The sequence below is a fragment of the Centroberyx affinis genome, unplaced genomic scaffold (assembly GCF_046629955.1).
Source record: "Centroberyx affinis isolate AG114_WGS23_722 - 3 ecotype Tasmania unplaced genomic scaffold, CSIRO-AGI_Caff_v1 ptg000766l_1, whole genome shotgun sequence".
Lineage (NCBI taxonomy): Eukaryota > Metazoa > Chordata > Actinopteri > Beryciformes > Berycidae > Centroberyx > Centroberyx affinis.
The window spans coordinates 8,578-36,477 of NW_027279376.1; the positions used below are offsets into that span (position 1 = coordinate 8,578).

Genomic DNA, 27,900 nt, shown 5'->3' on the forward strand with positions numbered 1-27,900 from the left:
TATCTTCCTAATGAAGATGACACATGGCTTGTCTAGCAGTGGGGAATGGGCACTCTAGATCTTTACATTTATATGAATGTATTGACTATGTGCTCTGCCCCTGCGGCACTGTTGACAAAGTGGATAACTGATGGTAGCAGATAGGGCAGATTGGGTTTTGGGTGGGGTCTGTGGAGCGAGAGTGCCATCTAGTGGGAGGTAAATGTAAGACTCCTACGACTATAACTGTATCCTCCAGTGTACAGTCATTCCCACTGACTCATATTGATGCTCGTACATGCATACTAGCTAGGTCTATGTGCTGTATGACTGTATAACACTGCAATTCAAATAATAAAAAAATAAAAAAAAAGTATCACAAAATGGTTAACTTTATTTCTCAGCAAACCAATCTAAACATATATCTAATGCTACTACAAGATATCAGATAATAAAATAAAAACGAGGAGAACATTTGATTATTTCTTTACTCCACATGTGCTTTACAGTACAAACATGTATTCAGAATGGACATTTTAATCAATGTCAGTATCCTTCAAACAAAATCTTTTATATGCAGAGCTACCAAAGTGAAAAGTGATAGGCTATATCAATGCTTGATATAAATACTTGTCCTTGATGCACTGTAGTGGAATGGTTCTCAACAGCAGTGTTACAACCCTCATTAAAAAAAACACTTGTCATTTTCAAAGTACCGTAACAGTTTCTTTTACTAAATGGGAAAGAAAAAGATCCACATCAACGTGTCAACATTGAAATAACCCTATTAAATAGAGCTAATGGAATGAATGACATTAAAAATCAGTTGTAAGCCTGAAAGGTGGCAAGTGAGTTAGTCAAATTGAGAAGTAATATGGCTCAAAGGAGCCCAAAGTATCATCTTCATTAAAAACTCTACAGATCACTGTATACTAAATATTTTACAGGAATGAGTAATCCAGCATAGTGTTTCCAGTTTCCAGATTCCCTTTTCTTGCAGGCGTTTGGGAATACTGGAATTTCAACATTCCATGGTATTATGGAACGTAGGAATAAAGTGGCCACGTGCCGTACAATTTCCCTTGAATTGCTTATTTCTTACAAACATGCTCGAGAAAACATACAGTATTAAAAAAGGTTTGTAGAAAGGTTTAGAGCTGCGGTTTTCCAGAGGGGTATTCCAGAAAGCAGGATTGGCAAATTACCCAGATCTGTTAACTCAGAATTCACGAAAATCCAGGATTTTCTGTTCCAAAAACTGAGATCAGTTACTATGGCAACTTATGCTCTCAAACTAACCTGCTCTGTGGCAGGTTTACTTGAGGCTTACTTGAGTTAAACTGACTGAGCCTGCAGCATTTAAGCATCACACAACTCAATTTGTTCAACTTTTCTGGAAAATGGCTTTAAACCTGTCATGGAAGATCCCGTTGACATGGAGGGTCAAATTATTCGCAGGGCTTTACATCGAGAGAGGGTGAGATATATTTTATCACACCCACCTGTAGCATTTCATCGCGAGCGTTAACGTTTTTCAAGAGTCAATTTATCTGAATAGTCTTCCTCAGCCTCACATTTCCCCGTCACCTCTGTACAAACGTTATGCATTGCCCTTCGTTTATTCAGTACTGGAAGCTTTCTGTATAAAATTGGAGATAGAGTTAAGAGGTAAGAGATAAATATTAATTATGAATGTGATAAACCTACCCTTTATGTAGGCGCTGTGGCCTGGGGGTAGGTGGTTCTGATGAGCTTCCTTCATGCCATCAGTTATCACTGTTCAGACTAAGGGCCAGCTCCTCTGCTGCTGTGAAAGGTGCTGGGACCCTTAACCATTTTACAGCCTCAACCTTCTTCCAATTAGCTAGAGTGGAGGTCAAATAAGTCTAGGCCTACATTTAGGCTACTATTAAGAAAATGAAGTAGTTACAAGCAGATACAATCCTGCGAGTTTGAATTATGTTCTTATACTTTTTTTTTTATTTGTTGCCAAGTGCATTTCATGCCGCCTAGATTACACCTAAATTAAATATAAAAAAATTATTAAAAGTGTACAATTCAGGCAATATGTTGCATCCTCCCTATTAATTAAGGTACCGCATTAACTCTATCTACAATTTTTTGACATGCCAAGTCGCACAAGTGTTGCTGATGTGTATTTATTTTTTTTTTTTAAATAGGCTATGCTGAAATTCACTATAAGGTGTCATTAATATTTCTTGTTCAGCTGGAGTGAAATATGACGCTCTGCTCTGCTTGTCACCTCTGAAGCCATGATTAATCCTATTTTCAGTCCTCGATTGAGGATGGCTTTACAAGTTCACCGTGAACGCACATAGTTCAGTCTCAACCTATCCTGAGTTGATCAAGCCTGATCACTGAAATCTGAATCAGTTGTTCTGGAACCAAAAATTCCCGCTATGCCGTGTCTAGCTCACTCAAGTCAGAATTCAGGATTTAGTTTAGGATTTCTTAATCCGTCTTTCTGGAATACCCCTCTCCTGTGATTGTCGACACCACAAAGCTTTCACCAGTGAGGTCAAACAACTAGTCCCTAAAGACCTCTAACCAAGGCATGATGTGTGTGTGCTTGTGAGAGTGTGTGTGTCTTAGTCATAGTCAATTCGTGCTGAGGAATGTTAAGGGCTACTTTTACAAAAAGATGTACAAATTTTAAGACACTGTAAGCAGTGCAAAAGTGCACCATCATCAAAAGTGGAAAAGAGCTAAAAAAAAAAAAATAAGAAAAAAATAGTACAACCATCTGCCAACTCTTAATGCTCCTCTCTCTCTCTCTCTCTCTCATTCATCCTCCTCTCCGTCTGTCTGTCTGTCAACCTGGGCGTCTGTAGCAGGCCTCCTGGTAGGAAGTAGCGTTGACAACTCTGAACATGTCTCTCCTGACGAAAGAGAGGAATTTCTCCAGAGGGCAGAGCGGCTGGCCGGCGTGGCGGTCGTGGGAGCGGCAGAAGGTGGTGTGAAACGTCACGTCCTCACCGTTGTACAGCACCCTGATGAACAACTCCCCGTCCTTCGCCTTCGACCTCTCGCCTTTGCCCGCTCCCTTCTTTGGCTGCGCTCGCGCCGTGGCGGGGCTCTTCCACAGCTCGAAGACCACCCTCGCCGCGAAGCGCGGGAACTTGGCCTCCTCCAACCCCAGGGCGCTCAGCAGCGGAGCCACGGTGACGTCGTGGGCCGAGGAGAGGGTGAACACCTCCTCGCCGCCCGCTCGCGGCCGCCGCCCCGCCTCGTGGCCCCTGGCCACGCGCTCCATCTTGGCGGCCGTTCGGTTGAGGTACGGGTGCGTGGCCAGGACGGCGTACTTATGGTACAGCCCCACTCTCCTCCTATCCACCTCGTCCTCCAGCTGCTGCCGGCGGATCACGGCGAACTGGCCGACGGTCAGGCAGCCGCCGGTGCCGGCTTCGCCCGCGGGCACGCACGGGAACGGCAGGCCGTGGCACAGGTGACACAGGAGGGAGTCTATGGGGTTCGCGGCTCGCAGCTGGCGGGTGAGCAGACCCAAAGTGCGCGCCATGTCGGCGTAAGTCCTCTCCAGTTCGGTATCGGCCACCCGGAGCCGATACTGCCTCCTCTGCTCCTCCTCCAGGTAGCGGTTCCTGGCGGGGCAGTCGCAGGCCGAGCCGCAGAACAACGTGCTCCACTGGTGACGGACGGTCAGCTTTGTCCAGTCGAAGTCCGGGAGGAAGCCGTAGAGGAGGGACAGGCCGCTCTGGAGGGTGCGGCTCTTACCCGTGGTCTCCACCCACACCTGGCGGGGCGACCAGTCGGAGGGGAGGAGTTTGTGGCGCTTGTAGGCTTGGCGGAGGAGCTGGCCGTTGCGCAGGTGCTGCACCACACCTGGTGAGGGGAGGAGATGAGATAAAGGTTCAGCTTGACCATGATGATGGTGATGATAGAAAATCAATTCACAGTTGGCAACAGCTGATTAGTGTTTGCTGTCAGAGTGTCAAGAAGGAGAACTGAATTGATGAATTGATCAATACTACACTGGTTGTCTATGGGAAGCCCTTAACCTGAATTGATTCTAATGCAACATCTGGATCGGATTACATGAATACGTTCATCAATACTGGTCTTCAAAAAATCTTATCAGTCAAACCAGTACTTTCCATAGATTAAGATTCTTTTGACTGCTTCAACATACTGTGCCGTTTCCCACAGGCTATTTTTATATCCGCTGAAAAAGAGTGTTGTAAAGCTTCTAACGTTCAGCATTGAGATCGGCCTTGGCCTTGGCTACCTGTCTGTGTGAGCTCTCCCATCTCACAGGCACTGTGGTTGGGCAGACGGGGAACAGAGCCCAGGGTGGACTCCCAGTGGCCACGTCCTCCCTGGCCCATGTGACTGATGAAGGAGCCCAGCTGGGGGTGGGAGGGCTTCCTGAGTGAGGGAAGGAGAGAGGGAGAGAGAGAGAGAGATGGTTCAGATGCTCAGTGTTTAATGATGTAAACACACAGCCATTACAAAACAATTGGCACACAAATAGAAGCGCAAGACCAATTCAAAAGCAAAAATAAAGAAACCAACTGGCATCCTATTTCCAATTGGACACACATTGGACCCACATGTTTCCAGCCGGTCTGGGGATTCAAAGCCTACATGTCTAAGATGGATTTATTATCAGAACACAGGAAAAGTTAAACTGCTTCACTAGGAAACCGTGAATTTCAACATCGCTGTTTATGGGGAGTCTCTTTATATGGTTCCTGCCTTTTCCCTTCTTATAGTTGTGTCCTTCTCCTCAGTTTCTATCTATGCGCTGTGGGACTGGACAGGCTCTATGCTTGTTCTGTATGCAACTGCACTTCCTACATGTAGCACCAGGTGTCTCTCTAACACAACACTACTGCTCTACAGCGCTGTCCAATACCTGTGGGTGGGAATATGGGAGATTGAGATATAAAAAGATGAAAGAATTTGTTGCCTTGGGACACACACACACACACATGCATACACGCACGTATATACGCACACACACAAACGTGCACAGGGATGAGGGCAGGGAGAGGAGCAGTCGGTGATCTAATAGATTAGAGATGATTGAAGATTACAGTTTAATATAACAAATCTCTGGGAGCCGCGGCTCAGCTGTGTCAGATTAACGGAGCCAGCGGACACACACACACACACACACGCAGTTTCCATAGTGATCAGGGATTGGTTCAGGAACACACCATCAAAAATGACCTACTATCAACCCCTTGAATCACGCTCACAGTTGTTGCGATTGTCCAAACACAGTAAACACAACCTTGAATCTACAATCACCAGCCATCTATGACAATCATACGCCTAAATACAATATCTCCCCACTTTTCTCAAAACAAAAAAAGGGCTTAGAAAGACATGGGGGGGGGGGGGGGGGTGCTGGCTTCAAAGCAGCTTCCCACTCCTTTGATGGTGGATGTCCTGTGAAAACACTAGCCTAGATCCTTTTATTTTTGAGGACACATTTTCCTTTTTCTTTGTTGTGTTGCATCAGCAGCATCCATTCAGCCCATCCTCTCACTCTCTCTGAATTATCACACTTGAATATTCATTGAAGTAAATCTTAACAGGCTTTGCACCACCAGGACACAAGGGACTGGGAACGTGAAACAAGTGAGAGAGATACAGTGCGTCCACCGGTGTTACAGTGTGGAAGGCTAGATTTTACTCCATCGTCGACAGACCGGTTTGCTGCGTGTAGATATGAGACGATCCATATCTAATTGGCTATAGTGGGAGACTGAAACGGCGTCATGTCAATGGACAGGGGCCGCTACCCTGGACAAAGAGCCAGCCAGACTGCCTATTAGGCTGATTGTTGCTAACCAGAGATTAGAGAGCCCAATTACATTAAGAAGGGATTATTATCACTGGATAGGACGGGGGGGGAAGAGATTAGTGAGGAGGGAGGGAAGGAGAGACGGGGAGAGAGAGAGGGGAGATAGATGGGACAAATGAGTGGGAGGAATCGAGAGAGAGGGGGGAAATAACGCTGTGTGGTCAAAAGGGAGAGCACTAGACAAAAAGAAAGTAAATGAGACGGTCGGCGGAGAATAATGAGCGAAGACGGAGGGACGCTAACCTCGACAAAAAGTGTGCTGGTGGAAGAGGGAGAGAGAGAGAGAAGAAAGCGAGTGGAAATGTTCCCAGCTGAAGAGAGCTCAGTTAACCGCAGACGGAGACAGTGGGTCGGCGAGCCGGTGCCAACACACACACACACGCGCACACGCACACACATACACACAAACGACTGAGCTCCCGCCCAGGGCAAATGCTAGTTCAGCGCCCCGTAATTACACCCTGGTCTAAATAAAAAACAGACCTAGATTATTCCCAGGAGATATAGAAATAAGCTTAGGCTTTAATGTTCTATCTCCCTGCAAAACACACATGCTCAAACCACAGATAATCCAAACACACTTTGCAGCTGAACTACTGTGTCCACACTATGGAAGCAAAGTAATATCAATCCCTCTGAGGTTTCATTCTCTCTACCTACATCGTTTTTTTTTGTTTTTTTCTGTTCGTCTCTCCCTGTCTGCCTTCTTCCTCCTTTCAACGCAGCTCTGCCTTGGAGAGGAATGTGGCCGCTGAGAGCCAGATGGCACCAAGACCACTCAAAGCAAGCAGAGACAGAGAGAGAGAGGGTGTGGTGGTGGGGGGGGGTGTTGGCAGAGGCTTGATGAATACGAGGACGAGAATGAAAGAAGAGTCGAAGGTCGACACAGGACATTAGGAATCATGAAAAAGGATGACAGGTTTTTTTTGCCATTCACATAATGTGCAGGCGGTGGACAAAATAATAGGGGGGGGTTCGACTTCATCACGGTGTTCATGAACCCCCGTTTGAATGTGTAATGTGTTTGTCAGTGTGTATGAGGGCATTACCATCTTGGAATACAGGAACATCATGAGGGAGCAGTGTTTTCACCCTAGGGTGCTCCTGGTCCTATAAAATGGCCGGAAGAAGTGTGAGAGACAGCTCATCAGACCATATTACTTTTTCCCATTGCTCAGGGGTAGGGGTCCAGGGTTTGTACTCCTCACTCCAGGTTATGCATTGGCCTTACATAACAGCTGGTTTCTAAACGGCAGCCCAGCCATACTGTATATCAGCTCTTTCTAAAATCTCAATAATGCACCGTAAACCAATATGCTATATGATATTTCAAGTATGATAGCCATCACGTTAATGTTATATCTGCTGGATCTCTCAATAGTCAGATGTTACGTTGTAACCAAACGTAGGCCACTTACTCATTAAAACCACATTTTTTACTTGATTTGGCCTGGGAAGGTTGATTGAGCATGCATTTTGCAGCACCAACCTGCTTCACACTCACACACAATTCAATACTTTCACACCTGAGAGCTGCCCATTACACCCACGATGTACAACTGTTGGCCACTGAGTAGGTCCACTGGAGTAAATGGGAGTTAAATGCTTGTCAATGGTTAATAGTTGAAAGAGGCAAGAACCTCTCTCATTCACAAGGGGGGAAAAAATCGGTCTGCAACAGAAACATGAACAGAAATTCCTGAAAGCAGCCTAAGCTCCATCATAAGAGGCTTGTGTGCTGGATGGCGGAGCTTCGGCTTGAGTTCAAAGATCAAGGGTATCTAACTTATCTAATAATCATATCTACATGGCAGGTCAGCCGCATCATGCCAATCTGAAATGCAACTGCCCATGCACAGCGCCAGCTTCAAAGATTACAAAGTGCCCGCTGGGTCCAGATGTGCAAGTCTCATCAGGCAGCAGTGAAATCCTTGTGTACAATTTAGCCAATGGCCGGCTCCCAGATACATAGCCCAAAACAGGGGATTGGTCAGAAGGAATTTATCGACCATATGGTAGAAGTCACACGCCAAGAAGATGTGGCTGCACAAGTCAAAAACATCTCAATTTTTCAGGAGAGATTAAAAAATAACGCAGTTTGGTGATCACTGCATGTGGTTGTCCATATGCACATTGTGCACGCATGGACATGCATGTATACACAAAACAGAGACTGGGTTTGAAAGTGTTCATTTTGTTTAGACTTCTTCTCAAGCTGAAGTATGGAAGGCATGACTTCTCTGGCTATAAATAACATCCCATCAGGAACTGTCATGTAGCCAGTTTGACCAGAGAGAACAGCAGAGCCTGTGAAAACAGAGACATACTGGCAACAGTTAACAAAAGACAAGGAGGGAGAGAGAGAGAAGTCAGAAGAGAGAATGGGAAATAATGAATTGCAAGGGGTTAGCAGATAAGACGGTATTAATTTGAGTGTGTGATTGTGAGTGTGTGTGTGTGTGTGAGTGTGTGTGTTCCACCCATATTTCTGTAGGGAGTGCCTGGAACGGTGACAGCTCTGCCTTGCCAGAGCTGCTCAGGGAGCATGTTGCTCAAATCGAGCGAGATAACACCGGCAACAACTCCGCCTCGGCAGGGCATGAACGCATGTATATGTGTGTATATGTGTGTGTACGTGTGTGTGTGTGTGTGTGTGTGTGTATCCATCTGCACCAAAGCGCAGCAGAACAGATGTAGCAAACCAAACCCACCCGCCACTGCTGACACAGGCAATGACACAGACTACAGAGGAAAAGCAAAGGAAAGGGGAGCGAGAGAGAGAGAGGCAATGAGAGCGAGTGTGAAAGACAAACAACTGTATCACTGTACAGCTGGGTATTGTTGACATTTCTTGACGCCTGTATCAGTCCTGACACTTCAGATTTAATACCATCTTGGAGCCTGCGTCTCTTAGACTGCTCATAAATGCTATTCTTTGAAAGGACAGAATACATTGAAAACCAATTAAGTCTTAAATAGGCTCTTATTAATTAAAACTGAAGAGCCCACATTGAATTTTCTCTATGAAGTGAAATTGAAAGTTGAGGCTCAGGTATCAAATGCACACACACACACACACACACACACAAGCAGACAGATGACAGACACTAAATTTAATGCCGTCACCTACCCACACACACTCCACTAGTAGCTCCAAATGTCAGCCCATCCACAGCTAATGAGTCCATAGCCAGGGGACACACATACTGAAACTACCACCACCACTGCCTCCCCCTCCCTTCTTTTCTCATATTCTGTACTGTGCTTTTCATCTCTCTTGTTCCCTGTTAGCCTCGCAAATGTCATACTACAAAAGAATGGAGAACCGTTTTATCTCCAGACAAATTGAGCTCATTTTCAGAGAGCCGCCATCAAGCCAGCGGTTTTTGCAGGAGAATATCAAAAGCTGTGGCAATAATTGGTGGTCTCCCTCTCCCCCTCTCTCTCCCTCTCTCTCCACTCAAGCTTTCCACCAGGCATTCTTGTTAGGAATGAGAGACTGTCGTACGCCTGGCTGGCTCTCATTTCATGTTTGTTTGGCTCAGGGAGAGAGGCAATGCTTGGGAAGCCATCTTGGATCCCTGTGGCATCTACTGACATTTTGTGCCCTTTACTCTGACCTGATTTCATAGAGACTGCGGGGATGAATCCATAATCTTTTGACACTACAAGTAAATGAAAAGTGTATGAACGCTTTTTGTTAAGCTTTTCTTTAATTTTCTCTTACATAACAGTGCTATGCCACCAAAAAATAGCATTTTAACATCAATAAATCATTACTACATTAATTCTGAGAGACATAAGTATAAATGCTGTAAACAAACCAAAGACCATCGCCAAAAAGACTGGCAGCCTCTACACTGCATTTTACATTGGGTGCCAACAGGTCAGGTAATGAAAATATATCACAATTTATTTGACAATGACATATTTAGATTTTGGCTGAAACTGGAGTGTGTGTGTGTGTGTGTGTGTACCTGCTGGGGGACAGGGTGCAGTCGATGGCGGGCCGTTTGGTCTTGGGGATGTAGTAGAGGGGATAGCGATCCCCATGGCGAATCATCACCTGGACAGAGAGCAGCTTATAGTCGACGGGACTGTGACCTGGGAGGGGAGGGGAGAATCTTAACATCAGCATCATCATCCTCATCATCTACAGTATATTTCCAATAGCATCCTTGTAGCATTAGATATTGTTAAGGCCTATGAGGTTTGATTTTCTCGTTTGGAAAGCCCGTTGCAACTGTGTTTTGAAAAATATGATACAAGTAAAGATTATTTAGGTTTGTATCATCCTGTATTTCACCTAATACAATAACAGCAACTATGTGTCACTCTGTCAGTCACTCCCAAAAAAAACCAAAAAAAACTTTACTGCACATGTGCCATTGCGACGGGCCACAGCTATAAAGACTCTATGAGCCCGATTGCAGCATCACTTTGAGTTTAGCTCGGCTGGTAAAGCATAGGTTTGCCATGCCAGAGATCCCAGGTGCTCAACCCCAGTGAGTCAGTGTTGCACACTGCATATTTTCACACATGCCGGCTTTAACAAGCACCAAGCTGGTCGCAGCTCATCACAAATTACACACCTGTTTGTTAATGTGATGTTTCTGGCTTTTCTTTTACGTTTGCTTGTATTACTTTTTACTGATTTTCTTTTTGTTTTTATTTACTCCTTTTTAAAACACCATTTAAAAAATCCTTTACAGAGTATGATACAAATAAAATCATTTGTATCACTTCTAAGATGCTAAGAAGGTATCAAAACATTTATATAATTTAACAGCATAAAAACACATATCCCACATCACTGACCTTATGCACTTTGGTTAATGTAGTGGATCAATATTAAAATAATATGTCTGGTATAGTCCAATATAAAATGTACAGTGTGTAACAGGATACCTTGGTCAGACTGGATGGAAAATTAATTCAACCCCTCTCAGATGCTCAGTTCAATAACCCATCTGCAGTATCCAGGCTAATAATTGGCTAATCCTTTTTTCAATATATTATTGAAGTATTGTGATATTAACGCATAATGAGTGATGGTGCATATTGCTTTTTTGAGCAACAAGCCCAACACTGCTTGTTACTGTCAATAACAATAACATGCTGCTACTGACTTGGAGAGAGGAAAGTGCTAAACATCAACTGAGGCAAGAGTTTTACCCTGAAGGTCCAGAGAGTTTATGCATCTTGCAACAGAAAATGTTTATTAAAAGAAATAAATAAACCCTTCCAGCCATGCCATCTAAGCTGCAGCACCACACAAACATCAAACAAGTCTTTTCCATCTCTCTGTGAGTGCAAAAAGCAGGCTGCCTGTGCGTGCATGCGCGCGTGTGTGTGTGTGTGTGTGTGTGTGTGTGTGTGTGTGTGTGTGTGTGTGTGTGTGTGTGTGTGTGTGTGTGTGTGTGTGTGTGTGTGTGTGTGTGTGTGTGTATGTGGAACAGTGAAGGGGAGAAACCAGGAGGCAGAGAGACTCTAGTTTGACAATGTGAGCTCACCGCAGGGTAAAAAAAAAAAAAACACCCTGAAACAATACTGATTTGTTATTGAATTTCAAATATAGCCAGAATGAATTGAATGATTAATGAATGGCAAATCTGTCATCCAGACGAACAGAGCAAAGTAAAATAAATTCAATTAGGACTGGTTTGTACAACTCGTCTCAGGCGGTGGAGAATATCAGTGTGGTTGCCTTTGGCTGCCTTAACTTTTCTATGGAAGAAAACCAAGGCTTTGTACTGTAGAGTGAAAGCACTGCAGTATTATGGATGATGCAATCAAGTGGAAATGACTTGCGCACGATTAACACATCCCCCGAGTCCTGACACACTAAATCTGACGTTATTACTATATTAAGTATTTATGCGCTGTCCGTCAAATCGGCTGACAATAACAGTAGGAGAACTGGTTTGTATTAATTCTCTAATGCTATAGAACAGTGATGCTGTGCTGCCGGCTGCAGCCCAATGGGAAAGACTAAGGGACAGAGAAGCAAGCAGGTGAAAAGGCGATTGCCAGGTTAAATTCTGGCTGGAAAAAACTGGAGCTGGAGCAAGGACCTTCACCCCTGAGTGCTCCAGTGTAACTGTTAAGAGGCTAAGTGTAAATAAAAACCTTGAGTATGAATGTGTGTAATTCAATGAGTATGAATCCTTGCTGGAAAAAAAGAGCATAATCTGTGAATCTTCCTGGGTAAATAAAGGTTTAAAAAGCTAACGGTCTGACTTACAGCCAAATGCTCTGGCTGACCTCGACATTCCCCACCATGAACCCCATCAGTCCCTGGACATCATTACAAGTCTTCCTTCCTCACACATCTGTTGGACATGTTGTAATCTTTCCCCTTTACTGTGGAGGCTGGTGTGAAACCTTAACATGAACCTGAACTAACTAACCACTTTGAGTGAAGAAATTTTGCATTAAAAAAAACCTGCATTTCTGAAAATAAGTACAGATTCTCTACAGCCCCACACAGCGAATTCATGGTGATGAAATTTAACCACGCAAAGAGGATGACACAAAGAGCAAATTTTTAGGGATGGGACAATATATATATAAATACAATATATCACAATAGAAAAATGTGACAATACGTATTGTGGGGCAGAAAAACGAATGCCGATATTAGCTCCATTCTATCCTGCTGTAATAATCACAAGATGAGATGGTTTGCCCTATATGGTTGAAGGTTTGAACCTATACCACCTATCAAATTGTATCATCAGATAAGCATATCGTCCCAGCCCTAATAGTTTGTTTTCATAATAAAAGAATATTAACTTCCTTTTGTAGATACTGCTCCATAAACAGAGATGATTGAAGTGTCTCACCCTTGACTGACAGGTTAAGCTGCCTCTTCATGACCGTGGCGCCATGACAAAAAGCAAAGGAATTTGTAATCAGAAAATGCAGTCAGACGTCATTCCTCATCTCCCGCAGATTGTTCAAGGCACAAAAAAAAGGAAAGGCAGCACAGAAACGATTTCTAGGTAGCACGTTTGCTAGCTTAAACACGAGGACGCATAGTAGAGGTGTATACAGTTGATCAATTGGATTTGGAAATTACACTTCATGGCCAGTTTGATTTCAGTGTTTCATGCAGGTTGTCAGTTTAATTTGGGGGGGGGGGGGGGTAGTTATTTACAACTTGTTATGGTTTCATTTAGCGAGGCCAGTGAGTTTTTCAGGCATTAAAATCTCTCAATCTTGTATGAGCTAATGGTATTGCAACATTAGCTGACTATTAATCTGTTTATCAAGGCCACGTTTCAAACTGTCTCCATTCAGTTTGTCAGCATAGACATACTTGAAGGAGCACAGATGCACTGCGTCAAGGTGCAATGAATTCCAGTCAATTGCAAATTGTTTTTTACTTTCCACAGTTCCTGATTCCTTCTCTCGTACTACATTTTCATCAGCTATTGCTGGTCTTGGTCCAGATTTGAGTCTCTGACAAACTCATATTACAGGAGGACGCCAAGGCTTGTGCAGATTAGAGATGTAAAAATCATACATGTTGGTCCTGACTGGGGACATGAGATTAAAGTCTACAAAATCTTCTGTACCACCCGTCCGCTACAATGGCCCCGAGCTCGCTTGGACTCGGTCGGATCCTGAAAATCAGTTATGATGTCCAAATCGCAGATATTATTGGACTACAAGTCATGTAATGCATCTCCAGGTTTACACGCTTACAGTCTGATCAGTGCATGTGTGTTAGTATGTGTCTTACCCTCCCAGGCCTGCTCGGTGCGGTTGGGGGTGTTGCAGTAGCCGTAGGCCTCGGATACGGGGTTGGGGTCCGGGGTGTGGAGCACCGGGAACACCCTCTTCCTGCTCTTGCCCTGGCCTGCCCCGGTACCTCCATCTAGGGCCTGGAGGAGCCGCTCCTCCGCTATGGGAGTGGTGGGGATCAGGTTCACTGTTGGACGGAGAGAGGAGAGAGAATGAAAGAAAAAGGGAGAGAGAGAGGAAGGAGCAGAAAAAAAAGAAAAGGAGAGAGAAAAAGACTTAATTCAAAATCCCTTGGTTAATTAATAATGTAGAGGATTCTAAATCTCCAACAAGGACGGATTTGCAGGTATTAATTAAGGAGGAGTAATACAAACAAAAAGGAAATAGGCCAGTGAATGAAAGAAATTGAAAAAGCAGTCATGGAAGAAAGAGTTGAGGGGGAGTCAGTCAAATCCCTGCACTGACTCTGCATCCTCCCTAAATCTTGAGCTCATCTCCATGTCAACAGCTCTGTACCCCAAAACCCCTCACCACTACCAGTGCGTTGCCTTGGAGACCAGTGACCTGTGACCCTTGGGAGAAATGCTCCAATAGGAGAGGAAGAGGTGTGGGAACTGCTAAGCCCGTTCAAAAAGACACATTTGGGGGAAAAGGGAGAAGTTGAACCCTTGTGCTCTGTTGGCAAGACGGATATCCACTACCAAATCCTTCCAAATCCATCTTCACTCTCACACACACACACACACACACACACACATCAGAAATCTTGGCTGGCCTGAAAGCAGTCAGCAACTAGGTAAATATTGCAACTCGCGGCAAAGAAAGAAAGCAAGGTTCCTGCCTGCCTCATCATAAAACATAGACAGCAAATCGTTTCTCATTTATATAACAACCCTCAGACTTAAATCACCTACTCCCGAGTTTTGCACAAGCGCACACACACACACATACTGTACACGTCTCTTTTTCTGGCATTCGCACGCCGTCACACAACACTTTTCCATTTCCTCCTCCCCCATCCAGCTGAGCTCATAAAGTGCACAGTGTTGCAGGGAAAAGCAAGCAAAGTAGCTGAGAGGACTGGGGCTGGCAGCGGGGGCTGAACAAATCTTCCTCAGCACATAATGGTCTGAATAGGTCCACAACCTCCGATGATGTCGTCTCACCCTAGTGAGACTGACATGAAATTTTGTGCAAATATCCAGCTATTCTTGCTCTACAGATTTGCCTCCGGGATCACTGTTCGTTCCATTCGTTCAACCATCACTCACAATATATCAGATTTTGATGAATGCTGCATCTCATGACTATATTCTGGCATTTTCAAAATGACACTGGTTAGCCCAAGGGGAGGCACTACAATTATCAAAATTAAAAATTGGAATTTTATGAAGTTTGATGCACATATCCAGCCATCCTTGCTCTACCAATTTACTTCCAGGACCATCAATGATTGGCCCGAGGGGAGACACTGCATCATTTTTACAAGCAACCAATATGGGACGACACAAAATACCAAAAAAGAAAAGACAAGCAGAAAATGCAAAAAGCCCTACAAAATGTACTTGCATTGTTACATGACAGACTTGAAAGTTCTTTTTCACATTTGCACAACTTGTTACGGATTGGCCCATTCCTTTTATACACAAAAGAGACACAAAGTACCATTCAAGGACTTTGATGATAGTAAGAAAGTTAGGGAAAGAGACAAAGTGTGAACTGTAAGCCTGCTGCCTGACTCTTAACATCAGGTCCTGAAGAGGATCCTGACACCCACTTCTACTGCCATGACTCACTTCCACTCATCAACTGCTCATCACTTCTACACATCCTCACTGCACTTCATCTTAACAGCTGACACGCCTAGAACCTTTGAAGTACAAGCTGTAGAGACCGTTAAGCTGTGACACTAAACACATATTATCTCCATTTTCCTGCTGTGTCCTGTCTGTATTTGTTATTGTTTTGTGCTTACGATGCAGTCCTACCAAGTCTTCAAAGCCTAGAACAGACAAAGGAGTCACAGCAAGATATCTTTCAAGTTAAGAAATAATAACCATATCAAGATCTCCATGATTTCTGGATGTCAAGTAGCAGTTTCTGTTAAAAGCTGATTTTTTGGGATTTCAGTTGTCTTGCGCAGGTTTCTCTATAAACTCACCGGCGATGAGGAAGAGGAGAAGGTGTGCGGCGGCGACGGAGACCATTCTGATGACTGCTGGGTAGTTAGAGGCCCAGCCACACACTGGAGCCCATTCACAGCCACAACCTGTCCCCCTCTACCCTCCAAGACCAGCCCCCCCACCTCACCCCACCCCTCACACACACACACACGCCTGCGCAGACTACCCAACCTTTTGGAGGCCAGCTCAGTCATGGTCGCCTACACAATGGGGCTTTTGTAACAGGTTTCCTAACACCAGCCAGAGCATGCACAGGAATAATGTACACATAGAACATACTATGGCACACACACACTCACAGACTCACACACAGGACATCGGCACCAATTCATCCGCCCACACAACCCAATATGGCTGGAGTAGCAAGCGTGTACACAGGCACACCACTTAGCGTAGGATTTAAAACGTCTTCCAAAGGCCCAAGGCAGCCGCCTACATTAGATCTGCCCGCTGAATCACACGTTCACACGGCATGCTAGACTGATATCAACTACATTGACACGTGAGTGAGTGTGATACTGACGAGCTGTCACAATCCTCTTAAACCTTGACAGTTTTTTAACACTCCACATACGCAGACGTGCACGCACCCATACACACAAAACGCAGAGCTAAATATAGTAAACCCTCAAACACCTTGTCAGCAGTCAGACGCGCATACCAAACTTTCCACCTCCTTGTCTGTGAAGCCATCATTATCATCACCGACAGGCACAGCTTGACTACAGTATACCTGAAGGCAAAAGCAAAGACTGCTCAGCCTCAAAAAAAGCACACAAACAAATTTATGTCAGCCATCGCACCGGGGTAATTAGGGGGTGAGCATGTACTTGCAGAGTGTGGTTTGGCTTGAAATTAACAAGGTGGGTTCCCACTCTAACCTGGTTCCAAAGTGTTCTGTACTGCCTGTACTGTGGTAAAGAAGCCTCTGCCAACGGTGTGCACAAATATTAACACAGGCTGGACAAATAAAGTGTGTGTATGGATGCACATGGTGGCCTGCAGTTGTCCATCATGCTTGCAAGGACTTTTGCTTCCTCGCATGATTGTCCTGGACTGACTAGCACTGATGACTTGAAAACACTAAATACACCAGTTTAAATTTGCTTTACTTTTCTAAATTCATCTTATTATATAAATCTAACAATGCAGAATTTCAGCTGACTTGACTAAACTCAATACTCAGCTTCAAATGAGTAATCTGCAATGTATGGTGTTGATTGCATGAGATTAGTAGCCCCTGTTCTCCAAAATGAATATGATTAGGAGCCCAGTCTGATTTTTAGTAGCCATGGCTACCGGCACTGGAAAAGTCAGATCTTAATTATCCATTTTTCACACATGTTTACATGCTGAAAATACAGAACTCAGCAGTTTGAATTTGCTTTGAACTTAAATGCTTTTCAGCTCTACCACTGGAGTTCTTAAAAAACAAGCTATTGATACTGAATTACAATTGCATTAACCCAATCAAGCTCAATAGTCCATTCAAAAGCACTTTCAGAAATCTGTGTTCTTACCCAATTAGTACAATTAAGTTGATTGCTTAGCCTAACACAATCTAAATTAGCAAACAAAATAATATTTACCAATCTCTCACAGTGCCGGGTACCTCTGCCAAATAAATCTAAAATTGGGTTTTTGACTACTGCTCAGTGGAGCTAAGCAGGTTTAAATTATAGCTCAAATGAATTTATCCAGACCTGCCTCAAGTTCATACTTGATTGCAGGCTCTGACTCAGAAAACATCAAAAGAGCCTGGATCAAAGACCAGCATCTATGGCTCTTACTAAGATGGGATAATAATTGCAATCATGACCCCACTTACTAAATGTTATTCCAAGAAAATGATAGAGGAAGGGTTAGGAGTCTGTTTATATTTATAGACACAGATTTAGAAATACTGAAAGTTGAGGATTTAATGTAACAATTTAGTAAGATCCGCATTTCCGTGAATTAAAGTGCCTGAGTATAGGGCTGTGGTGGGAAACTTTGTCACATGGTGTGAGCGGAACCATCTGCAGCTCAACGTGGCAAAGACTAAGGAGCTGGTTGTGGATCTGAGGAGGGCCAAGACACCGGTGACCCCTGTTTCCATCGAGGGGGTCAGTGTGGACACTGTGGAGGACTACAAGTACCTGGGAGTGTACATTGACAATAAACTGAACTGGGCTAAGAACACTGAAGCCCTCTACAAGAAGGGCCAGAGCCGTCTCTACTTTCTGAGGAGGCTGAGGTCCTTCAACATCTGCCGGACAATGCTGAGGATGTTTTATGAGTCTGTGGTGGCCAGTGCTCTCCTGTTTGCTGTGGTGTGCTGGGGCAGCAGGTTGAGGGCAGCAGACGCCAACAGACTCAACAAACTGATCCGCAAGGCCAGTGACGTTGTGGGGGTGGAGCTGGACTCTCTGGTGGCAGTGTCACAGAGGAGGATGCTGTCCAAGTTACATGGCATCTTGGACAATGTCTCCCACCCGCTCCATGACTTGCTGGTCAAGCACAGGAGCACATTCAGTGCAAGACTCATTCCACCAAGATGCACCACAGAGCGCCACAGGAACTCATTCCTGCCTGTGGCCATCAAACTTTTCAACTCCTCCCTCAGAGTGTCAGACACTCTGAGTCAGTAGACTAGCTCTTGAACTTATTTCACCCGGTCAGCAGTTATAACCCATAACTTATAACTTATATCTAACTGTGCAATACCAATTTTTTTTTTTTGTGCAATAATTCAACTGCAATAATTCAACTGTGCAATACTTATTAATTATTTAATTATTTACACTGGTGTATGTATATATTGGAGTATGATGCATATTGTACAGAATTCTTATTTCTCTTATTTCTATATTATTATTATTATTTTTATTCTCATTGTTATATATTGTAGTATAATGCACATATTTTACATATTTCTTACTTTCGTATTTCTATTTTTCTTATAATTTCTTATAGTTTCTCTACGCTTGTATATATTCACTTCTACAATGTGAGCAGCTGCAATGTAACCCAATTTCCCCTCGGGGATCAATAAAGTATTTCTGATTCTGATTCTGATTCTGATTAAAATATATACAGTATATTTTTCAAAAACTGCATATTTTATATTTACTTATATTCCTTATTCTTACACATTTTGAACTTTTAAATCCAAACAGAAATTAATGAAAAAAAACATAGTTTTTTGGTAACAGAGCCAAAAGTAACAGAGTCACAACCAACCATATTTTCACATTTCCCTAAAAAGTTTTGAAAGCCATTTTCCCTTGAGACATTAGACAGACACTGAACTTTCAATGACATCATAATCAAAGTTTGTTACTTCTTTTAGGACTAAAATATATTCGGTAAATTAGGTAGTGAATCTGAGTGCCAACCCCTCGTAAATTAAACAATGTTGATTTGAAGTTGTACAACTCATTTATTTTAGAAAACAAACAAAATCCAATTACGTATCTAGAAACTAGAGATTTGTAGCTTTCTAAAAAGTTTCATTATAGTTGAAAGGAATTCTTTTTTGCCACAGATGTTCCCTTCTGCCTGACCGAGCCCAAATAGACACACACTAATTCCCTCTTGCTCACAGGGTACTAATCGAAAATGAGACTATTTACAAAATAGAGAAGTCCAAGCTATGTGGCTTTCTGAACACAATCCACGGCCAAACAAACCTTATCTGGCCCAAAGCAGATTAACATCATCCTCAGCCCACACATTTAATTAAGCACTAATGCTGGCGGTGCAGCATAAACAAAAACAACCAGCGTGATAACACTATGCTGTCATTACTGAGAACAGGGAAGTTGCATACAGCTGCCGAGTGTGTTGCTCTTTCAAGCCTTATCAGTGCTATCAACACACTGCAGTGATGTTACGGAAACAGCAACGTGTAAGGCTGTAAAGTGGGTTTATGTATATGATCACAGCCAGTACATAACCCAGTTAGGCTGTGTTTCCTGTAGTATACAGATATCCTACTATTAAGCTGTGTACTGGCTGGCAAGTCTAGCTGACTTGTTGACTAGTGAGATGACTAAGCAATACAATTGCAAAGCATTGACTCTGTCATCTATACAAGAAAAAGAAACACATGAAATCTCTGATTATTTGTTAACACTAAAATGTTCATTGGCGCTCTTTTTCTGGCATTCTCATGTCACCACACACTCAATGACAGCACTCTATGTCTATGGTCATGTCAGAGCACTGACATGTACTGTATAAGAAAAAGAAAAAGAAAAGAAAAGAAAGTTAAAAAGAAATGTTATTCAGAAGGCACCATCATTTTTCAATAATTTGTTTTTTTAAACATAAATATTTGTTTCTATCAATGTCTGTTTGCTACATAACAATGGTTTACAAATAGCCTATGTGAACCATTTCTTTAAAAAACAGTTTGAGGGATGCATTTAAGATTAATATATTGTTTTGATGGCTATTGTGTTTATTTTGATGCTCCAAATCTGTACAATAGACAGGGAACTGGTGAAACTGATTTTCACCTACGGTAGAGGACATTTGCTGATAAAACAGCTTTCATGCAAGCTGTGGTCTAACTACCTGCAAAATGAAACATAGGTGATTAGACAACATTTTGTCAACCATGTTGAACGATTTGTTCACTTGTAGTCAAGCAAACCCTACACTATGTCATTCCATACAGTCAGATTCTCTGCCCTAGTCTAAACACAATTCATCATGCAAGTGCAGTGAGCTGGCTGGCTCATACAGTCTAATCTCATCAAGATAAATCAAATCAGTGTAGTGTACTGCAAACTACTCAATAGTCCCAAATCAAGTCAGGATATTTCCTGTTCTCTTTTCTCAAGAAAGCAATTGGGTTGTTTTTTTTTATTTGTTTTTTCTTTTCTTTTTGTTTTTTTTCCAAAGAAGAACGGGGACATTCTAGCCTAGCAAGGCATTTCCCATTTCTGTGACAGCCCACCCTGGAGACAGGAGACGAGGTACAGAGAGATATGGCAACACAGCATGAGCTGGGATTCAAATCCATGCAGTTGTATGTACTGAACACGCACTGCATATTAGCTGGCTGAGCTACCAGGGAGGCCTCAGAGCAAGAGAGAGAGATAGAGGACTAGGGATGAAGCAGAAGTTATCCTGTCATCTATCCATCACTTCCCAGACTATTCCTCACGGCCTGTTTCTCAGCGGCTGACTCACAGCTCACTTACTCGTAAGTGGAAGGTTGTGTCCCTCTCCTTCTCTCTCTCTCGCTCATGTCACATCTCATTTGTTTCATCCTAGCTCTTTCCTCCTGGTGCCTTTACCTCTACGATGCCTCCCTCTCTCTCCTCCCTCTTAATCTATCCCCCTCTGTATTCATATCCTTCCGTGGCATTCCCCGCTCACCGTGAATCTACCGTCGCTCCTGCTGCACTGTACTCCCATCGAGCTCTGTTTTCACCTTTCACTGCCGCGAAATATCTCAAAATAGTTCCCTTTCTCTATCCCCTTCCTGCCCTTCTTTCTGGAGCCCCACCGACCTCCATCGTCACTTTCCTCTGGAAGTCCCCCACATGTCAATCAGCATGACGATCACGCCTTGGCTGCCTTGTTCGCAGCCATGCCGGTTTCAATTTGAGGCAGCCAGAGAAAGCCATTTACTGCACCATTGATCATCGTCGGCCGGTGTGTCTCTCATGCTAATGGTCAACAAACAGCGATACATGGCTGGGCTTCACTTTTTTACTCAAAGGAGTAGGAGGAGGGGGTGAGGGGGGTGTTAAGAGAGAATACCAAGCAACAGACCGAAATAGAAAGAGTACAGAAAGTGAGGGAGATGATTTTAGAGGAGAACAGACAAGCGAGCAATAGGAGCAAAGTGGAACAACAACAGAAGCTGACCATCTATTAAACATGAGGAAAACTCCCATACGCTTTCCTCCCATGGTTCTACGGGATAATGGCTCAAATCCTACTCTGTGTTTGATGAATAAATTATGATGGCAGCACTGAAAGCGAGCGTTTCCTACGTCAAACAATTCTCAGCCCCCTTAATTGAGAAGCCAGCTAATCTAGTATATTTCCAATGAAGGAAACAGGGGTAAAATATCAAATCCCAGCACTTCCAGTTATGGAGGGGCGGTTTAATTCATTACAGCCTCTTTCATTGCCTCTCTGCATTTTACAAAGGGGATGATTACAGGGCAGGAGATGAGAGTGGGTTTGATAGTGAGGCATTAATAATGGGTTACACAGCAGCCTCCTCTTGCACAGGCAAACACACATTATTATCGGCTTGAGAGGAGGCAGGGCAGCATGGCTGAGAGAGGGAGTATGTACTTGGGGCCGCAAAGTGCAAGCACTCTAGAGATGAGTAAGAACCTTCTCTCTCTCTCTCTCTCTCTCTCTCTCTCTCTAGTCTCTCGGCATTCCTATCTTGCGTGGCATTTGAGAAAGACTCGAGGCAAAAAGCGACAGAGAAAGAGAGACAGAAAGAGAGAAAGCTCTCATGCAGCATCCCGGGCTTTCATAGAGGGTGTGTGTTCAGTGTGGTCAAGTTTAAAAGAGCGGACAGTAGCTTAAAAAAAGCTTACGGAAGGCGGCTCGGATTTTTTTTTGGCAAAGATACATTCCGAAATACCAGTTCCATTGCATTGAATTCCACTGTAATCCCGTGTGTGTGTGTGTGTGTGTGTGTGTAAGCGTGATTTATGTGAGTCTAATCCTATATGCTTGTCCAGACGGAAGCGTATGCTCGCCAAAAACACTTCCACTGCACAGAGGGATTTTCAGGAACCCAGAACAAAATAGCTTAATCTTCACATTTCCCATCCAAATACATTTCCATTGCATTCGTACTCCATGTCCCGCCTGCTTCATCATCATCATCATCATCATCATCAGATGTTTTTCCAATAGTGCTTGTGCAGCTTGCAAATCACATCCAGTGCAGGGCAGGCTGTCTCCACTTATTGAGCGCTAGTTTCCTTGCATTCAATGCGGCTGGAAGGGATACACTGTCTAGACAATACCTACAGGAGATGCTGAACAATGACTTAATGGGAAAAAGCCACAATTGTGTACACCTAGGCGAGCCGTAGCAGATGTGAGTGTGCAGCCACAGCCCCTCCGAGGGAAGGTTTTCAGAGCATCCAGGGGCCCGGCTGGATATTTATGGGATGTCTATAGGGGATTGGGCTTTGTTTTGGCATGAATGGGGTCTCTTGGAGAGGAAAGCAACAAGAGGATATGCATGCACGAACATGTAAACAGACATACAAACAAAAAACACGTGCAAACACGCAGAGACTGCCGAAACTGTCTTTGTGTGTGTTAGTTTGTTCGTTTGGCATTAAAATCTGGATACTGGCTCATGACCCCAGAGAGAGAATGAATTTGTCAAGCATTTTATCAAAACGCACACACACATAAAACACACATAGTTCACTTACAGAACTGGAGGCTGAGGCTGACGATGGCCAGCACCGCCCCGCCCACCACCACCAGGAGGAGGAAGCGGTTTCGAGCTAGCATCCTGTCACGTGATTGGTCCGCGTCCCTGTCGGTCAGCCATCCACACCACACCCCATCCCTGCAGTCTGGACATAAACACTGAGTGAGCCTACAAACATACAGATAATGTGGTGACAAAATTACAATCAAATAGAACACTATATGTAGGATGTTGGCAACACAGACACAAGATTGGACCACTTTTCCTCCACTATTAAAAGGTGTAGTCCACTCATTCACCCAGGCACCTCTTTGCTGGTGCAGATGGTTCTAACATACAGACATCTGGGAGCATCCATACACACATATGACAGTTTTGATGCCTACGCAGACACTGTCTACTCCTATCTCTATCTGTTTGAAAGTCTGATTTCCAAAGAAGACCGTTCCAAAGAAGGAGCCTAGAAATATGAGGGGGAAACAGAGGCTGCTTAACACCAGGGTCAAGAAAAAGGTAGGAAGGACTGCCACCAATTTTGGCCACCCAGGCAACCATCTGTTTGGAAGAGGAAAAAAATGTTTTCCTCTGGGCAAAATCCTAAATCAGATACTCTTGATACTTGCATTCCAGGAGGTATTTTGATAAGTGTTGTAATATACCTTTCTTGGACCCATTTCCCAGATTGCCTTTTGAGAACCCCCAGAGAAGGGGCATTAACTTGTTGCTCTCAATCAAAGCTGGGCGCATAAGCATATAAATATATCTAGCCAACTAGTTTGTGTGCATTGGGGTGTGTCCATGATCGCGACAGCATCCCTCACTCAAAATATGTGTCTTGTGGCTCCATTGCGTTCTGGTCTCTTGAGGCTACTGTCGGTGGACAAATTGTATGCGTGCTTTTTCTACAATAGATTTCTCCCTGAATGATTGTTGAACATCGATGCAAAATGCTGAGTCTAGAGAGAAGCCCTCACTCTTTGATTCTGAGGGACTGACACCAAAACCTGAAGTTTACTCCATTGTAGCTGCGCTGGAAATATCTCAACATGATGTCACATTGTCTTCGTTTGGCCAGTTATCCACAGGAATAAGAAAAATACACCACTAAACAACAAAATGGGCCCAGAAATGCAAGGTACCTACTAGCCAATAGCTGTTTTTAATGGTGTTAAAAGTGTTTTAGGGTGGATGTTTCCTTTAAGACTACCCTTCACCTCTAGAGCTTCTTCCAAAGAGCTGTCATCCTAACCAGCCCTCTTAAAACCCAACACCACAATATCTGAACTCTGCATCATCCAAAAGACCTATAAAGATGACTACTGTTATTATTGCAAGCTATCTATTATAAGCCAAGCAGTAATTGCACAGTCTTTAACTACTTCAACATCTGCACAACCCTGTGTAACTTCAGACTTCAAAATGCACATTATGACACTTCACACATTTCACTTTTTTCAGTATAACTGACACATTACACTGGGCCAGAGCACTACTGATGCCTCACTGCACTTCCACCTACAGCTGCAACCACACTCAGTCAGTATATTCAGTAAATGCATTCCTCCAGTGCAGTCCACTGTGTGCGTTTTCCTTTAATCTACAGCTGCTACCTGTAGAATGTGAAACTTGATGATTTTGGTGACCCCTTGAGTCCCTTAGTGGTAGAGGTGAAAAGACACTCGTCAGTCAGTTTATCAGCCAAACAAAGCTCTCTCACCTCATACTGAGAGATGCTCGTTCGCCCAGTGCTACAGTCTTGTACTAAATGTGTCAATATGTACAGTGAAACACAAAGGTGTCACTATGTCCCTGCACTGATGCTACCAAAACTAATTCTTGTACATTTAGTGTAGTTGGATATTAAAGTGATTAAGACTCCATCAATGGGCAATGAGCCAGCAACACCAGTGCAAAACGCCTCCCTATAGTCAACGTGCCCCAAGTCACATCAGCCAGTTACATGCAAATACTAGTCCAACCAAAATGAAAATATGTAGCTTAATTACTAAGCTCAAATAAGCCTGAAGCTAGGCTAAATCTAATCCACCTGCTCATACTTTCCCTTCCTCACAGTCACACACACACACACACACACACTGAGTACTGTACAGTCAGTCCCTGTCTGTACCATTTTCTATTGTAAACCCAGTCTTATTTCTATGAATAGTACATGCAAAGGCAGAGGGGTTGGAAACTAAGCAGAGACATGGGGGAGGAAAAACCTAAAACCCTGCAATAAATGTAGTTCTACACAATAAACCCTACCATTAGGCAGTCTAAAAATACTCCCAGTTCCGAGGATTCAAGTTTATGACTAACCAAGGTATAACAGTGTTTTAAGAAGAATTGGACCAACTACCCCGTCCTTCCTGACACACTTGAGCGCACACTAACCTGTAGCTTCGATGTCACACCAAACTCCATTCAAAAGTCTGGCAGTTTAATGTTACCTTGCTTATCAGCAAAGGTATACCACACATCAAATATGACTAAACTTAATCGGGGAGCCACTGGTGCATTCGGCATACATGTTCCACCAAGCAGCACTTAATTAGAAATAAATCTCGACGTTTATGCACACTGTTCAGTGTTCGCTATGCCCTCCGCTGTGTAACATTATTTTGGAGGAGGAAGACTGGGAAACAACTGGTGAACCAACTCTCAAAGCTGAAATTTTATTGAAATAATTGCTGCTTGGTGTATTATATGCATGTACCGGTGATTCCCCATATGCATGCCGAATTCAAAAGTCGATTCGTAAAAGCTCTGAAGTTACGTTTTACCTGGTATTTGCGTTTTCTGATAAGCAAGGCAACATTAAATTGCCATTAAGTTAATAGAGTTCGGACTGACTCTGAGCGTCACGTATCGGGGCAAGTGTTCGTTGTGACTGGCTGCTAGTTAACTAGCTAGCTACTTAGCTAACGTTACATTAATCTTGGCAGTCAGCGATAACTAGGTTAGCTCACTAGCTGGCTTACGGAAAACACCGCACAGGATGCGATCATATCAGGCATGGTAGTGTATGTTTGTCCTAACTTTATTTGACTACTTGTTGCTTGCATCTAGATATCTCGGCTCGACCCACGACAAGTTAAGTTTGTGTTTCTCTGTAGCAGCTTGGTATTGCTATACGCCGAGCTAGCAGTCGTGTCAAGAAAAAAGACACATCTACAAATGCATTCGCTGCAAAAGACGAGAGAACAACCAACAAAATAAAACGTAAATGCATGAACAACCAATGCTTCACAGAATAATATTTCCTGCATCTCTTCTTGTCTTACCTGCTGGAATACAGAGTCAGAGCCACAGAGAGCCACCGGGGTGAAACACTTGAATCCACCGCTTTCTCCTGACTGGAGACTGTCGACCGACCGGCAAAGACAAACGTCAAGCTAGACAGAATAAAAATAACACTACCGGTCAAAACTTTCAAAATAATAGCCTTGATTGGTGAACGCGTTGCAGCGTTTTTGGGTACTGCTAACATACTTAATTGAAAACCACTAATACCTACCGCGTAATATGTAGTAAACGATAATTTTTACTTCATATAGGCTATTCATACCAAGACGGACAACTTAGCAGGATATCTACTGCCTGAAGGTAATGATAGCATAGAGGTTAGAGAAACCGGCTTTGTGAACACAAGGACGCCGGTTCACTGACGTTCTTCCCTTCTTGACAACTATTGGTGCCCTTGAGCAAGGCAGTTACGGACCATCTTATCCAATGGCACTACTTTGGCTATAACTGCAAACTACTTTGGCTATAACTGTATAGGAATGTTAGAAAAGTTTGCTCAGTCAACTGGAAAATGAAGGCTAAAAACTGTGCCTGGCCTAGAGGACATAATAGGAGCTCCAGTATGTTGCTCTGTGCAGCACTTCTGGATACATTTTTAAGTGACAAATAATGCGCTTTTATTTTGAAGGCAAAAGCATAAAACCTCCGGTGTTGCTTTGGTTTTCTCTGGCTGGCTTGACAGAGTTGTGGCAAAGCGGGCTGTTGTGTGGTCAGATGCAGCCCATTCATATTTCCCAGGCTCACTGCGCCATCTACTGGCTCAGCCGCAGCAATGCACTCAAAAGACATGCTGCCTTCATGGTCTAATGTAAACTCGTCCGAGGTCAGAAGTTGTGTGAATACGACCTGTTGGTGCATTCAAGTGCTTTTGATTGAATATACTAACAAAAGAGACTCTGTAACAACAGCATTTTTGTGCCGGTTGTTTTATTTTAGAAATCAAGTGACACAGAGCTACTTTATGCTGCAGAATAGTGAAAGTCATGGTACACATATCCCAAAGGTTTGGTAAGAAGAGGGAGGATTTAATCTAAGGAATAATAACATAATGAGGCACTTAAGTGTGGGAAGGAAGAGGAAAGTAATGTAAATGAGGAAGTGAGGTATATTCTGCAGGTCATGGCATTAGCTGAAATAAAAAAAAGTCCCCAAGTTACAGTCACATTTTGGTGAAGATGAGGAAGACAAGAACACTTCCCAAATTCTCATTTCGCAATCTGGGAGTTTTTGGAGTCTATCAATCACTGGTAAGCTATGTAAACACAGAAATTAGAATTACATCACACTGTAATTAGTACAGCCATGGGTGCTTTAGGGTGCTTTGCTCCCATGTTCACATACAGTGCAAATGTAAATGAGCCATTTTCAGCTTCAAAATCCAAGATTTTTCTTTTGCTTTCAAGGAGGTTTAGAAC

The 27,900-nt window shown here is 43.5% G+C and overlaps 1 protein-coding gene across 1 annotated transcript; it reads right to left on the bottom strand.

The window, feature by feature from the left end:
- Positions 1-457: 457 nt before the first annotated feature.
- On the bottom strand, positions 458-26,530 carry pxylp1 (2-phosphoxylose phosphatase 1). The gene is made up of 6 exons (XM_071520095.1): positions 26,464-26,530; positions 23,178-23,324; positions 13,578-13,766; positions 9,808-9,934; positions 4,244-4,383; positions 458-3,840 (listed from the first exon to the last, which is right to left on the bottom strand). The coding sequence occupies exons 2-6, from the start codon at positions 23,257-23,259 to the stop codon at positions 2,813-2,815; spliced, it is 1,566 nt and encodes a 521-aa protein (XP_071376196.1). The 5' UTR covers positions 23,260-23,324; positions 26,464-26,530; the 3' UTR covers positions 458-2,812.
- Positions 26,531-27,900: the final 1,370 nt, after the last annotated feature.

Coding starts and splice junctions, on each gene's coding strand:
- pxylp1 (XM_071520095.1), bottom strand. CDS start 23,259: ATGCTAGCTCGAAACCGCTTCCTCCTCCTGGTGGTGGTGGGCGGGGCG. Junction 13,767..23,177: donor CAGCCTCAGCCTCCAGTTCT/GTAAGTGAACTA, acceptor TCCGTCCAACAG/TGAACCTGATCCCCACCACT. Junction 4,384..9,807: donor TGCACCCTGTCCCCCAGCAG/GTACACACACAC, acceptor TCCCTCACTCAG/GAAGCCCTCCCACCCCCAGC.